Source organism: Prinia subflava, chromosome 2 (assembly GCF_021018805.1).
Source record: "Prinia subflava isolate CZ2003 ecotype Zambia chromosome 2, Cam_Psub_1.2, whole genome shotgun sequence".
NCBI lineage: Eukaryota > Metazoa > Chordata > Aves > Passeriformes > Cisticolidae > Prinia > Prinia subflava.
The window spans coordinates 93,562,370-93,575,958 of record NC_086248.1 but is presented as its reverse complement, the minus strand read 5'-3'; the positions used below and the strand labels follow the sequence as shown (position 1 = coordinate 93,575,958).

Genomic DNA, 13,589 nt, shown 5'->3' with positions numbered 1-13,589 from the left:
ATGATCAGAAGCAAAGAATTTTGCAAAAAGGCCTTAAAAATCTCTGCTTTGCCCCAAGAAAAGTGCGTGACGTTGCGGAAATAAAATATGTATGTGGAAAATAAATGGTATAGCTTTAATGTTTTGAAGGGCTTCTGTAAAAGAGAACAGAGGTTTTTAGAAACATTTCATAGTTGTGGCATTCTGTGGCTTAGATACCCAACTGATAAATATCGAATTCTTCTCTGCTGCAGCACTGCTTTTCTTCATTCAGTTGTATTATTATAATGCCTGTCCTTGTTAGCTACATACAATCCACCTCCTCTCTTTGTGAGTGATGCTTAAATATGTTTGATACATGAAATGTTTTTGGAAAATTGCAACAAGACAAGAAGGAATGTTATGTAGATGGAGTTTTGATGGTTTTGAAATATAGCTTAAACTGAATAGCTCAAGATGTGCAGTCATATTAAATCAATGCTGAAAAGTTACAACTCTAATAAATTGTATTTATGCTAATGGTTGAGTCTGATTTACTGCAGCCATTAAAAGTGAAGAATAGGGGCAATAGTCTCCTCAGAACTGCCATTTTCTCTATTTTCTATTTTATCCTTCTACAGTTCCACAAAATGTGCCAACTCCCTCAAGAGTTCACAGTATAAATGGTTACAGCATTGAGGTCACCTGGGACAAACCAGCTGGGGTCATAGGTGTAATTGAGAAGTACATTTTGAAAGCATATGAAGCGGATGGTCCCACTGTACCCATCACCAGTGCTGAGCTTACTGACGCTGGTATGCTCACAGGTAAATGTTGTTAACTACCATTTTTAGACGTATCTAATAACACAGGATGCTTATCCCTCCTTTTGTTAATCTATAAAACACTACTTGTCTTTTTTTTGTGTATACACAGCACAGATAGTGTTTGGAAGGATAATTATTGGTGTCAGCATGCTGGTAGCGATGTACTGATTTCAAAGAACAATAGAAATTAAGATACAGCACAAATACTAAAATGCAATTCCCAAACAATTTATGATCTGGGGGAGAAATGCCTTTTTTGTTTGCTTGTATTTGCATACTTTATGTGATTTTTTTTTTTTTTAACCCCTTCCCTATTGTTCCATCCAGTTCACCTAAATTATTCTGTGGGTCCCATATGATACTGTTTGGCCTGATGTATGAAAGCACTTGATATAGCTGCCTAGTTTTGATCATATAAACCTAACTGATTTCAATGGGAACTAGCATACATTTGTGTTAATCAGCTGCTGTGGTTGATGTCACTGGGATGTGGCGGTAGATTATTATGGAATTAAGAAATTTGTGGCTTTGGGTTTATGGGGTGAGAATGTTATAGAGAACATTTTGGGACATTTCTTCCTGCCAGGATAACACGGATCTGTCTTTCTGTTCTCTATGGACAAACTGCCTTTTTTGTCTGCTACAAAGTTCCCTGGGTATGTTACAGACAAGAATCTGGATTATGTTATGTGATGACTAAATGGGGCAATAATGTAGACCAATAGATTCATTTTTATGATCTCTAACATCAGTTCTATAATTCAAAACAATTCAAAAAGTGGTAATGACACAACGCTCTAAGCTGGTGCTTTGGTTTGGCTCAGGTTTGGTCAATACAACAGTCTTGGAAAGTGTGTTAACCCTCAGGCAGTGTGTTATTTCCTGAAGCCCAGGTAACTGTTTTTACATACATATATATGGTTTGTGTTGTTTCTCTGCCATAATCTATGTATAAAATTTCAAAGGAAAAATTTCACATATTTTATTTTCTCTGCTTTGAAATATTTTAACTATTTGTGAGTAGTGAACTTACCAGAACTGCATGGGCTTTCTATCCTTACTGTGATTTCTTTAATGACCTTGTGATTTCAACATTCTTTATCTATGCTACAAGACAATACAGATTATATTGGCAGAAATTAAAGGCCAAGACATATGGATTAGGTACCTTACTCACAGCTGATGGTCAGAACCAAAATGTTGTTTAACTTGTTTGGCACTGTGCCATGATTGTCTGTCAGGATTATGAAAATGTCTGCACCAGGCTGGACAGGTAAGAGGTTATCTGCCTGCAGCTTACAGGAGGTAGAGGAAACAACATACCTTTACATTAAATGGAGACAGTGAATGGATCCTGGTTCTTTAGCCTATTACAGCAGATAGAATCATAGAATCATCAAGGTTGAAAGACAACTGTAATACCTTCAAGGCCCAATAACAACATACACCTAAACTGTTCCCCCTAAAACACATCACCTATCACTAGATCCAGACATGTCTTGAACATATCCAGAGATGATGATTCCATCACCTCCCTGGGCAGCCCATTCCAATGCCTGTCCACTCAAACAGTGAAATTTGTTTCTAATATCTAATCTGAATGTCCCATGTCTCAGTTTGAGGCCATTTCCTCTTGTCCTCTCACTGTAGGCACAGAAGAGAATGCCCCCCACCTCACTACAACCTCCCATCAAGGAGTTGTAGAAAACTGTCCAATAATGCAAAATAAAATTATGGAATCGTAGAATACCATGTTGGAAGGGAGCTCAAGGATCATCTGGTCCAAACTTTCTTGGCAAAACCACTGTCTAGACAAGATGGCCCAGCACCCTTTCCAGCTGAATCTTAAAGCCTCCAGAGCTGGGGCATCCACCACTTGTTGGGAACATTATTCTAGCGGCTGATTGTGCTCATTGTGGATTTTTTTGTCTCGTTTCCAATTGTAGTCTCCCAGGAGCAGGTTGTACTCATTACCTCAGTCTTTTCCATGTGACTCCTTGTAAAAAGGGACTCTCCATCTTCCTTGTAGCCGCCCTTTAAGTACTGGAACATGGTGATAAGATCTCTACTGAGACTTCTTTTCTCAAGGCTGAACAAACCAAATTTTCTGTGTCTTTCCTTATTTGACAGGTTACCCAACCCTCTGATTATCTTTGTCATCCTTCTCTGGACTCTCTCCAGCCTGTTCACATCTTTTTTGCACAGAAGGGACCAAAACTTGAACACAGTGTTCCTGGTGTGGCCTGACAAGAACTGAGTAGAGGGAAATAATGACTTTTTAATCTCAGCTGGAGATGTCCTTGTTGATACAATCCAGCATCCTGTTGGCTTTGTTTGCCATAACAGCACACTGGCCACTCACATCCCTAAAAACCGTAAGAATGTCTGTATCTAACTATTGATCTATATGACCATGTCAGATTATGGCTCTGAGATGAGCTCAGTTGGTGGGAGCATGGTGCTAATAACGCAAATGTTGTGGGATCAGTCTCTGTACAGGCCATTCACCTAAGAAGTGGACCCCATGAGTCTTGTGAGTCTCTTCCATCTCAGAATATTCTGTGATTCTCTTGATGCTCAGGAAAAAAGTGTAAGAAATGTGCTAAGCATAGAATGAGTCTTTCTGTTAGTACAAATTCAGCAGGTTGGTTGTGGAATTCTTCAGCTGAGAGCTGCATCTGGACCATCCTGCTTAATGGTCTGTGGTAGAATTGTCTTTATTTTTTAATACATTTAGTCTTTCTGTTTCTGTAACTGCAGTGGGAGTAATTGTTCCAATTCAGTTTTGTGTGTGTAAGATGTGCTTCCTCTTGTTATTTATAACTCCTACCCAATGGTTTAGTTACATATTTTCCACTTTTGGCATTGTATATGAAATTTATAATTCATGTTTTCATGGTGAGGTCAGAGCTGAGACAAGTATAAATTAAATCACCAATCCAAAGTCATTTTACCTTAGTCTGTGATTTCAGTGAAGCCTACACAGGTGGGTAAGTCAGTGGATATTGAGAACTAGTTACCCACAAATATGAGACTCCCAGGAGAAGGTGTATCTTTCCCTGATGAGTTATCTTTCCTGGTTAATCAAAAGTTACTATAAACACAGAACCCCACTGAAGTTGCTTACTTTTCTTTTAAGTTTGCTGTGAGTGAAAATTTTTGTTTGTTCTCTCCCTAATTTCAGGGACAGTTCTTATGCAAATTCTTTTGTTGCGTTCCATGAGAAAATGCTGCAATAACCCAAGCAGCCAGGCTTGCTGATGCAAGAGCAGAAAGGCACCACAGCTCTATGAGATCATTGATGAAGAATTGAATCTGAAAGTATTTTTCCATGCCCTCCTTCAAATTTTCATTCTCTGTCAAGCCTAGGCACTGTTTAATCTGCTACTTGAAATGTATCTGAGGGCACTGTTAACCCTCTGTCTTATTTTGTTCCTTGCAATTTTTAGGCCCATATGTTGTATTTTGGTTTATACTTACACTGTAAATTCTTTTGACCAATTACAGTAGGGTCCTGAATCATAACTGGAGCACATAACAAAAAGTTAAGAGCATTACCCATTTCTCAGAAGGCTGTACTATGTGTGTCACATTCAGAAGAACCTCTTGTACCCTTGTCAAGAAGAAGAAAAGCTGAGCTAAATATTAAAAGTAAAATAGGTCTTTAAATGACCATAATCCCACAGTCTCAAAGGCCTATTTCTGACTCCTCAGAAGGCAAAATCCTTCAAAATCTGACCCTTGTAATCTTGCAAAATGTCAAACTGTTTTTTCATTTTCACCCAAGAAAGGAATATTCATCAGATTTAAATCCTTAAAATGAGGTTCTGACTGTTGAACCAGGAGTTTATTGGATAAGGTGATATATTTCAACATAGTGTTCAGTATCTGTATTCTAGGATGAGAGTATAAAGTTAGAGCGTAAACTTTTGGGATTTGAAAAGTCCCATGCTTGCCCATCTTGCCTTCAGAGAAGCATGAAATAACATCAATGCACTTTGGATGTAACTAACTGGTCACACTCGCTGTAATAAAGGAGGTACAGGGTCACAGTATGTAAGATTTTTTTTCCTAAAGGCTGGATTGCTTTCTTCTGTGTTCCGGTGCATTCCAGAAACTGACATCAAAATTTGGAATGTAAATTAGAATCAGTATTTAAACAAATGGAAGAAGCTTTAGAACACACTGTTTCAGTGTGGTCTGTGATCACCTTTTGCACCTACTTTACTTCGGAATCCGGGATTTCGCAGGGTCATTTAGGTTGGAAGGATTATCTAGTCCATTCCCTCAGCTCAAGCAAGGTTGACTTGAGCAAGTTTCCCAGAACCACATCCAGCTGAGTGTTAAATATCTTCCTACATGGAGATAATTCTCTGTTACCAGGTTTGGCCACCCTCACAGTAAAAAGCGATTTCCTGTGTTCAGTTGGAATTTAATTTTCTCCCCAGGGAAGTGGTCACAACACCAAACCTGCCAGAGTTCAAGAAGTGTTTGGGCTCTCAGACACATGGGTTGTGCTTGGGTCTGTCCTGTGGAGAGGCAAGAGCTGGACTTACAGATCACAGAGTCAGTTTGGTTGGAAAAGACCTCTAAGATCATCGTGACCCATGATCCTTGTGGGTCCCTTCCACCTCAGGATATTCTCTGATACTGTGATTCATTTATTTCAGTTGACTCTCATCCTGTCACTGGGCACTACTTAAAATAGTCTGGCTGCTGCTTTGTTCCCTCCCATAAGGTATTTATATTGATAGATCATTTTGAAAGGTCACCCTGAGCCCTGTCTTTCCTGAGATGATCAGTCCCAGCTCTCTCTCTCTCAGAAGAGACGTGCTCCAATCTCTTTACCATCTTAGCGGCCCTTTTTGTATCATCCACAGTCTTGCTGAGGATGCACACCTCCCCCATCATCAAAGTAATTGATAAAGGGGTTGAACACTATCCCAGGACCCTGGGATACACCCCAGCTGTCTTGTCTCTGTGTTTTGTCCCACTGGTCACAATCCTCTGATGCTTCTCTTGCCAAGCACATGCAAAATCCCCATTTAATAGTACAGGACTAGCCTCTAAACAATGGGCTCTAATGATACCTACCAATAATAATGAAATAAAATGTGCTGCAAAAGAATTCACACACAATTGGTGTTTTTTCCTCTTTAAGATTTCTCTTTCAAGTTTGTATGATTTTGCAGTTCATCCCACCTCTGTCATTGCTGCAGTAGCTGAGGGCTGATGTTGTGTCTGCACACGTGGTAATGAGAAATTGTGGTCGACAGCTGCCATTCCCTCCTTCCCGTGACACGTGTTTGTAATTACTTTTCACCTTTTAGTCTTTTATGCTCGGCAGATGAATATCTCAGGAAAAGTTAATTTAATGATTTAATATGGTTAATCAAAGTGTCTGGGGCTGTGCTGTGGTTTTGAAAGCTCTCTAGCTGGAGAGTCTCTCAGAAGAGGAGACAGGGCCACCTGCCAGTGACAGATCAGCCAGGACTGGACAGTGTGGCCATAGTGCTGGGGGAAACTCGCTGCCAGCCTGGCAAATGCCCATGCTCTGGCAAATGCTGTCAGCTGAGAGATTGTCCCTCTCAGGGAGGGCTCTGCCAGTCCCCTGCCTAAGCAGCCTGTGGCTTTGGGACTGGCCTCTGCACCCTGACTGCTGCCTCTGACGGGGTTCAGGGGTCACTGTCTGAGATGGATATTAGGAGATGCTGTTTCTCTCAGGCTTTTTTCATCTGTGTGGGATGAAATGAGCAGTTTACCACCAACGGGGAGTTTGCTGCTTGAAGCTGTTGGTGAATTGCTTGGGCAATACTCTCATGCACTTGAAATGACTTGAAAGCTCTGTTTTGCTCAAATATTTTACACTCAAAACATTCCTATATGCAATTAATGAGATTTTTAAAAAATTTGTAGAAAGGATTATTGCAAACCCACTACGATAAATGTATGTAGGGCCAGAGCACTAGGACTACTCCCAAATCCCTGCTCCAAGCTGAGACAAATTTCTAAAGTTGTAAAACTTCGTATGTTCATAAGAATGTTTGGCTGGGGCAGCTTCTGCAACAAGATTTAGCTGATAGACCTGTCTATGCCTGTTAGGTTTCTGTGAGTTGTCAGGTGGTGCTTGAGCTCCTAGTGACTCTAAGTCAGAGTGGCAGAATGTAGGTTCCCTTCTCCTTTCATTTAGCTGGCTTTAGCACAGTAGTGGCATATTTTTCAATATATGAATTTTAAAACATAAATTATATTAATATTCTACAGTATTAAGATTCAAACTTGATTGAGTTTAAACCTAAATGAATCTTGTTTACAGTCCAATGCTGTTGTATAAATTTATTCATACAAAATGTAAATTGTGTGATTAAATAAACCTGAGCATTTTATCAAAATTACATCAACTCTTAGATACATACCCATACTTTTATTAATAAAAAGAAGTTAACTTCATAATGTTTTTCAGGCTAGAAAGGATTATTATGGTTTTATAGAAATATTAAAAAAATTTGCAAAAAAGTAAACAGTATTTTTTTTCTCTTTATAAACTTTTAAAGATGATCATACTGCAGGAAATAAGCAATGATGAAGTTATTTGGAATGATCAAGGGTAACATAGTGATAGATATTACAAAACCAATATTCTCTGTGGTTAATTACTCTTGGTGCAAAATTGCCCCGTTCAGTTAAAGTTTTCTGCAAACTGAAGCAGCTGGAGAGTTCCCTGTGCTATGGGGAATGTAACAGGTTTCCTTGAACCACTGAAAACTGAATTGCACCTTCAAAGCCAGCAGAGCTTGTGTATGGTTTGTTATGAGGTATTTCTGTTGGGAAAAAAAGGATCTTTCAATCCACCTAAATGCCATAACTAAAGTAAAACTTCTGTTCATTCTTATAAGCCAGAGTTGGAACAGGTGCCCTCATGTTGAGTAGTTCTTCTTTTTATGACTCATACTATATTTAGAAGATGCTTTAAAAATGCAGATGTATGTGACAGATTGATGTGCACAGGCTTTCAGTTCAGAAATGCATATGTGGAAGACACATGTACTTAAACAGTTTTTGCTACAATCTGTCAAAAACAAAGTCAGTTGAGGACTTCCTTTTCTGATCAGTGGACTGTGATTAAGTGTACTGTGGCAATGATGCATCTCGACACACAAGTGACTGTGTTGGACAGATGCTGTATAACCTCGGGCATTCAAGTTAGCTAAATGGTCTGGGTTTGGGGAGGAGAGATTTGCTAATTTTTGTTTTTAAAGCTTGGACAAGAATTGAGGTAAATCTAAAGGTCAAGTGTTGCTTCAGTTGCAGTAGGTGTAGTTCTGCATGTTAGGGAGGAAACAATGAAAAAATCCATCAAAGAAAAGTTCCTTTGACAAAAACATACCCTCAGTTTTTATGAACAGAATATTAGCCCTCATGCTGTAGTGGTAAACTTTTTTTTTTTTTAATGAAAAATACTACTTTTCCACTCAAAATCTACCAAAATGCTGTGGAATATGGCTGTGCTGTCTAAATGTATGAGATCTCCCTTTGAGAGGTACTGAACAAAAGAAATGTCTGCTTTATGGAGAATTGAAGGGAAAAAAGCTGGATGTGTAATCTTCTTATATACTGTATGCATTAGAACATTGAATGGAGTGGATGTAAATATGCAGCTAATTCTGAGTAGTCCACACACCCATTTTACCACAAATTCATTGTTGGCCTCTTTGCTATTGCCCCTATCCATGTTGTTATCCCTTTGCTGCTAGAAAGTGCCTAGTGTATTCTCTCTTGCAAAACTCCAAACCTTGACTTTCAATATTGCAAATAATTAAAGACCAGTTAAATAAAAGTATAGAGAATTAAATACTAGTTTTGCATATAAAGTGGGCTTAATGTTCTAGGTGTGATTCCAGATCACTCTTTTAGACTGTTAACTTTACATTCATATTTAACAAATGACATTATTCAGTTTCATGGGGTCACTGTGTCAAAATGTCTGTGTTAGAACTTTAATTTATTTCCAAAGGTTCTTTGGGCAGATAGGAGTGGTGTGTTAAAATGATTTAGCATCTCCACTTCCCCATGTGGATTTTAAGGCTTCGAATGTAGTCTGTGATGTTAATTTTGAGTCTGGGTGGATTCAGCTGCTCTGTAGTGGCAGACTGAATGCTTGGGACCCATATCTCAAATGTGTGAGGCTGACCCTCTTCTCAAATCTTGATGATGTCTCTCTAAGCCTATCTCCTGATCAAAGTGGCGATTTATCCACCTCTCTCCTGTTAGCATTAATAGAATATATACAAGTGTGGCCAAATTTTGCTTTGTTAGCACCCCATCTTGGAAAACCTGATGGACTCTTATCAGATCAGCAGTTATTGGGTATAGACAAGAGATGCCAGTCTGAGAGTGTGATAATTGAGGAGTTAGGGAAAGTTTTTTTAAAGCTGTCAGCCAACTTCATTGGATCATAGGCTATTTTTTACTGCAAAATTTATTTTGCTGTTCTTTAAATTAATTCACGTGTATCAGTGATGATCTTTGCTGTGGGACTGCTGACTTTGTATTTCAGCGTAGTCAGGTGCTGAGTGTAAATTTCACTGACTGACTGAAAGTGCAGAGGAAATGAGTGGGTAATGAGAGCAGAGCAGCCAGTTCTTTAATTGAATTAAAAGCTGGGTGACACCAATGCAGACACCTGTCCAATTACAGACAGGCCAAGGTGTTTACCATTGCTGTACAAGCGATTTGAAGATGACAGAAATCTTTCCGCCCACAGATTAACATAATGAAGGAGAACAGATTAGAGTGGATGCTGGCCAAACAGATAGGATGGCAGCTGAGAAAAAAGTAGTTTGCTGAAGTATGTAAATAAAATCTGTGCACTTTCTATTGCCTACCTATGCACATCTGTTTCTTTGGTGGAAAAAAAAATAATACAAAAGTACAAGTGAAGGAAAAACATTAATTAGGAAATGAAAAAAATTATTTTTAGGTTGCTGTCTTTGCTGAATGAATTTAACAAAAATCTCCTGTAGCAAAAGGGTTTATTTGCTTGCTTTTTTAATTGCAAATTCGCTCAGCCTTTCACAAACCTACCTGTGCAACAGGAAATCTGTTGTGCTACAGGTGTATTATATAAAACAGTCCTACTTTGCCAAAAGTAAACCAAACAGCCCAATCTAAACCTTCTACCCGTCCTGGCATCTTTTTGGATAGGTCTGGTATTCTGCAGCTCTCAGTGCCTGAAGCAATTGGTAACCCTACAGGATGTCTTCCATGAGGAAATGCAAGGAGCATTAATTCACTGCTTCATAAGAAACAAATGCTGCAAGTGCTAAATGTACAAATCAAACTAAATTGCTTCCTTAAGCACCGCAGAGTGAGTAGAGAGATGGTGTATATACAATACCATGCTCCTCTTGGCCAGGAATGTGCAAGTTTCACAGTCAGAGGATTTGGTTTCTGCTTGTGTTTATTTGTGGAGGTAATTCCCAAAGCACCTTTTACAGTTTCCTGGGTTTAACCCTCTACAATCTGGAAGTAAGTGGAAATAGTGTCTTGTGTAAAAAAGATGGTGTTTTGACTCATGGAATTTCTGTGATGCAGAATTTAGTGTAGCTTCCAATACTTCATAGGCATAGTAATGCCTAAAGGAGTGCCACACAAGAAAGCTGAAAGGAAACTTCTTGCAAGGGAATGTAGTGAAAGGACAAGGGGCAATATCTTTAATCTGAAAGAGTTTAGGTTTAGATTGGATATTGGGAATTTTTTTTTTTCTGTGGGCATGGTGAGGCAGTGGAACAGGTTGCCCAGAGAAGTTGTGGATGCCCCATCTCTGGAAGTGTTCCAGGTCAGGCTGAGTGGGACTCTGAGCAACCTGATTTACTGGGAAGTGTGCCTGCCCATGGCAGGAAGTTTGGTACCAGATGATTATTATGGTCCCTTTCAACCCAGACCATTCTATGAAAACATTATTTCCTATTTTCTGTCTTTTTGATGGCTCTTAAAAATATTCTCCTTCCATCACAGGAAGAGTACAGGGACTTTTCTTTGGTGGTGACCAATACAGCCTTCTTTTTCTCTCTGTCGCACTTAGATTAGATGTCAGTACAGCTCTCCACTGTTAACTGGGGATTTACAAAATCAAACTTATAACCAGAGCAAGCAGATGCTGGTCAACTGGTTTTATTTTGACACTACTCTGAAGTAAAAGTAATTACTTCTGAATATGCCTCCATTTGTATGAGTAGAAGTGTACCCCAGAGAATTCAAATAGAAAGATCATTGCTATGCCAACCTTTGAAGTTTTTGATTGATTGCAAGAAAAAGAATAAATGTTACTAATTCAGTGAATGCTAATCTCATATTTTCTGTGTGAACACACTTATTACTAAACACAATATAAACTGGTACAGGCAGATTGTTCTACTCAGAAAATAATATATGTGTGCTGTAGCTGTTAATTTCCAACATCAAATTCTCCATGCCCTTTTTGTGATTATAAAGAGCTTACGTGGAGAGAAAACATTTTTTTAATGAAATGCAGTTATATTGCGTTTTGTTAGTGTAGTAACCCAGTGACAAGGACTAATTTTGTCTACCTGTTTGTGTACATATAATGCTGAGGGGATTTTCAGACTTCTTGTACTGTGGGGCAATTGGCCAAAAATTACAATCCTTTGATGGGCTGTTATTTTTTTAAGCTGATTTGCAAAATCTCAGTGTTGGACAGTTTTGAAATAACATTGTTTGCTATAAATTTTATTTTTTAATGAAACACCACTTTACTGGAGCTGTGACAGTCAAGGTGAGGACACAGTTTGAAATAAAACTGGATATGAATTGGCCTTCTTTTAATTACTTCTGTTTAGATTTTATATTACTTTGTTGTTGGACTTGATTTGAAATGGGAACTGCTGATTTTTCTATAAATGACTCTAACTAAATTTCTCACCTTGTAATCCTTCTGTATATGGCAGTTCAAAATGTTGCAAAACTTCCCGAAGTGGTAAACAGTGATTATTATTTGTTATAACAAGGAGCTGATTGATATGTGAGAATTTAGTAACTTCTCTTCGCTAACATAAGCAGGGCCTGAAATAGAATAAGGCCCCAGATCTTTTTGTCTTGTAAACCCTTGGGTACTGTGTGTACATTATGTTTCTGTTGTTAGTGTAGCAAATGTATGATCTATATGCTGCTACTGAATGGAAGATGAGTGGGATGTTTCATATGAAAAAAGAGATTTCAGTTTATGGATGAATGGGGACATCATTGGAAAGGACATATCAAAAAAAACTTCTTCTGGGAGACAATGAAAATTCCTTGGGAAAACAAAATGAATAACTGAAAAACTTTGAGGCAGGGATTAAGGAAAAAACTCCTTCATTGTCACATTAAAATATACACCTCTGTGTCAAAGTAGTATCTCTTTCAGTGAGCATAACTAAAGAAAACAGGTGCATCTTTAGTACTAAAAAGAATAAAATATCATTTGTTCTTAAATTATTTTGTAAAATTTAATTAATGGATAATAGGAATGAAACCTTATGTAATTTTTCTTTTCCACCTGTAACAGTGGGAGGCCATAACAGAAAAGTTTCTTTTCCCTCTGTGTGTGTCTGCATGCAATCAGGCTGTACACTGTACATGCCTAACACCTTGCTTTCTTGTGTTGCAGGCGTATTGAGGGGCTTGCATCCCTTCACAAACTATGCTGTAACCCTAACTGCTTGCACTTTGGCTGGCTGTACTGAGAGCTTGCATGCATTGAACATCTCCACTCCACAAGAAGGTAAAGTAATTTCAAAGGTCTTGACTTCCACATTTCAGTCATGAATAATAAAACAGGAGAAGAGCTAAACGCTGCAAAGCCATTTGCTGGAAAACCCCAACCTAATTTGATGACAAAGTGCATTGCCAGACCATAATTGCTCCATTTTTTGGGGGGTGCGAAAATGAATCAAACTCCATACCCTTTAATGACATGCATCTTTAATAGCTGTAATGCAGATTAATGGGCTTTTTAATTGCTGTTACATTGTTCATGCAAGAGCCTTGTCATTAATATGAAGCATCTGAAAGATTAATGAAAGCTTCCTCATTTTACTATGGCTCAGAAGTAAATCTAGAGACAGTCTGACTAAAAAGAATTGATTGTATGGCACAGTATGAAATTGAGAATCAAACGGTTGATTTCCATGGTTTCTTTTAACCACTAAACACCAGCAATAGGCAACTATTATTTCAGTGTGATGAAACTGCCAAATGCCAATTGAGTTACTTATTAATTGCTGTTCAGATTTTCCCTTTTTTTTCCCTAAACACTTGTACATGTTATTGGGCTCCAACTTAAAGGTTGTGAGTGTAAATTAATGCTTCCTATGTTTACATGAAGAACTAGGGCACAAAGAAAGAAAAAAATGCATTCAGCTCTGACATTAGAGTCTAGGCTCATGTGCAATGCACATCAATTACAAGAACAAATGCCCCAAAAATATCAGTGACATATCTAACTTCATTCTCAATTAAACATAAAGTTCAAATCTCCTGGTTCTGTCATCCTACAGCCATATTAATCCAGTTAAAACAATCAGTTACTCCAAATCTACACCAGTAGAATAATGAAGACTTTGACATGTATTTATTGGACAGTAGTTAATCTTCCATGATGCCAAGTAGTTTTCAAAATTCCCTCCCACCGTTCTTTGTTTTATCTTCCCATGTCAACTAGATTGTAATACAGTACCAATAAAGAAAACAAACTTTTGGCATGAAGTCATGTAGTTATAGCCATAATAATTAACAGGATGCTGA

The 13,589-nt window shown here is 38.3% G+C and overlaps 1 protein-coding gene across 1 annotated transcript in view; it reads left to right on the top strand.

Annotated features, from left to right (window-relative positions):
* Positions 1-13,589, top strand: part of USH2A (usherin) — a 372,599-nt gene that overhangs the window by 147,357 nt on the left and 211,653 nt on the right. The window contains exons 30-31 of the mRNA XM_063391039.1: positions 600-785; positions 12,454-12,567. Of these exons, the coding sequence (XP_063247109.1) occupies positions 600-785; positions 12,454-12,567 (300 nt within the window). The remainder of the gene's footprint in view (positions 1-599; positions 786-12,453; positions 12,568-13,589) is intronic.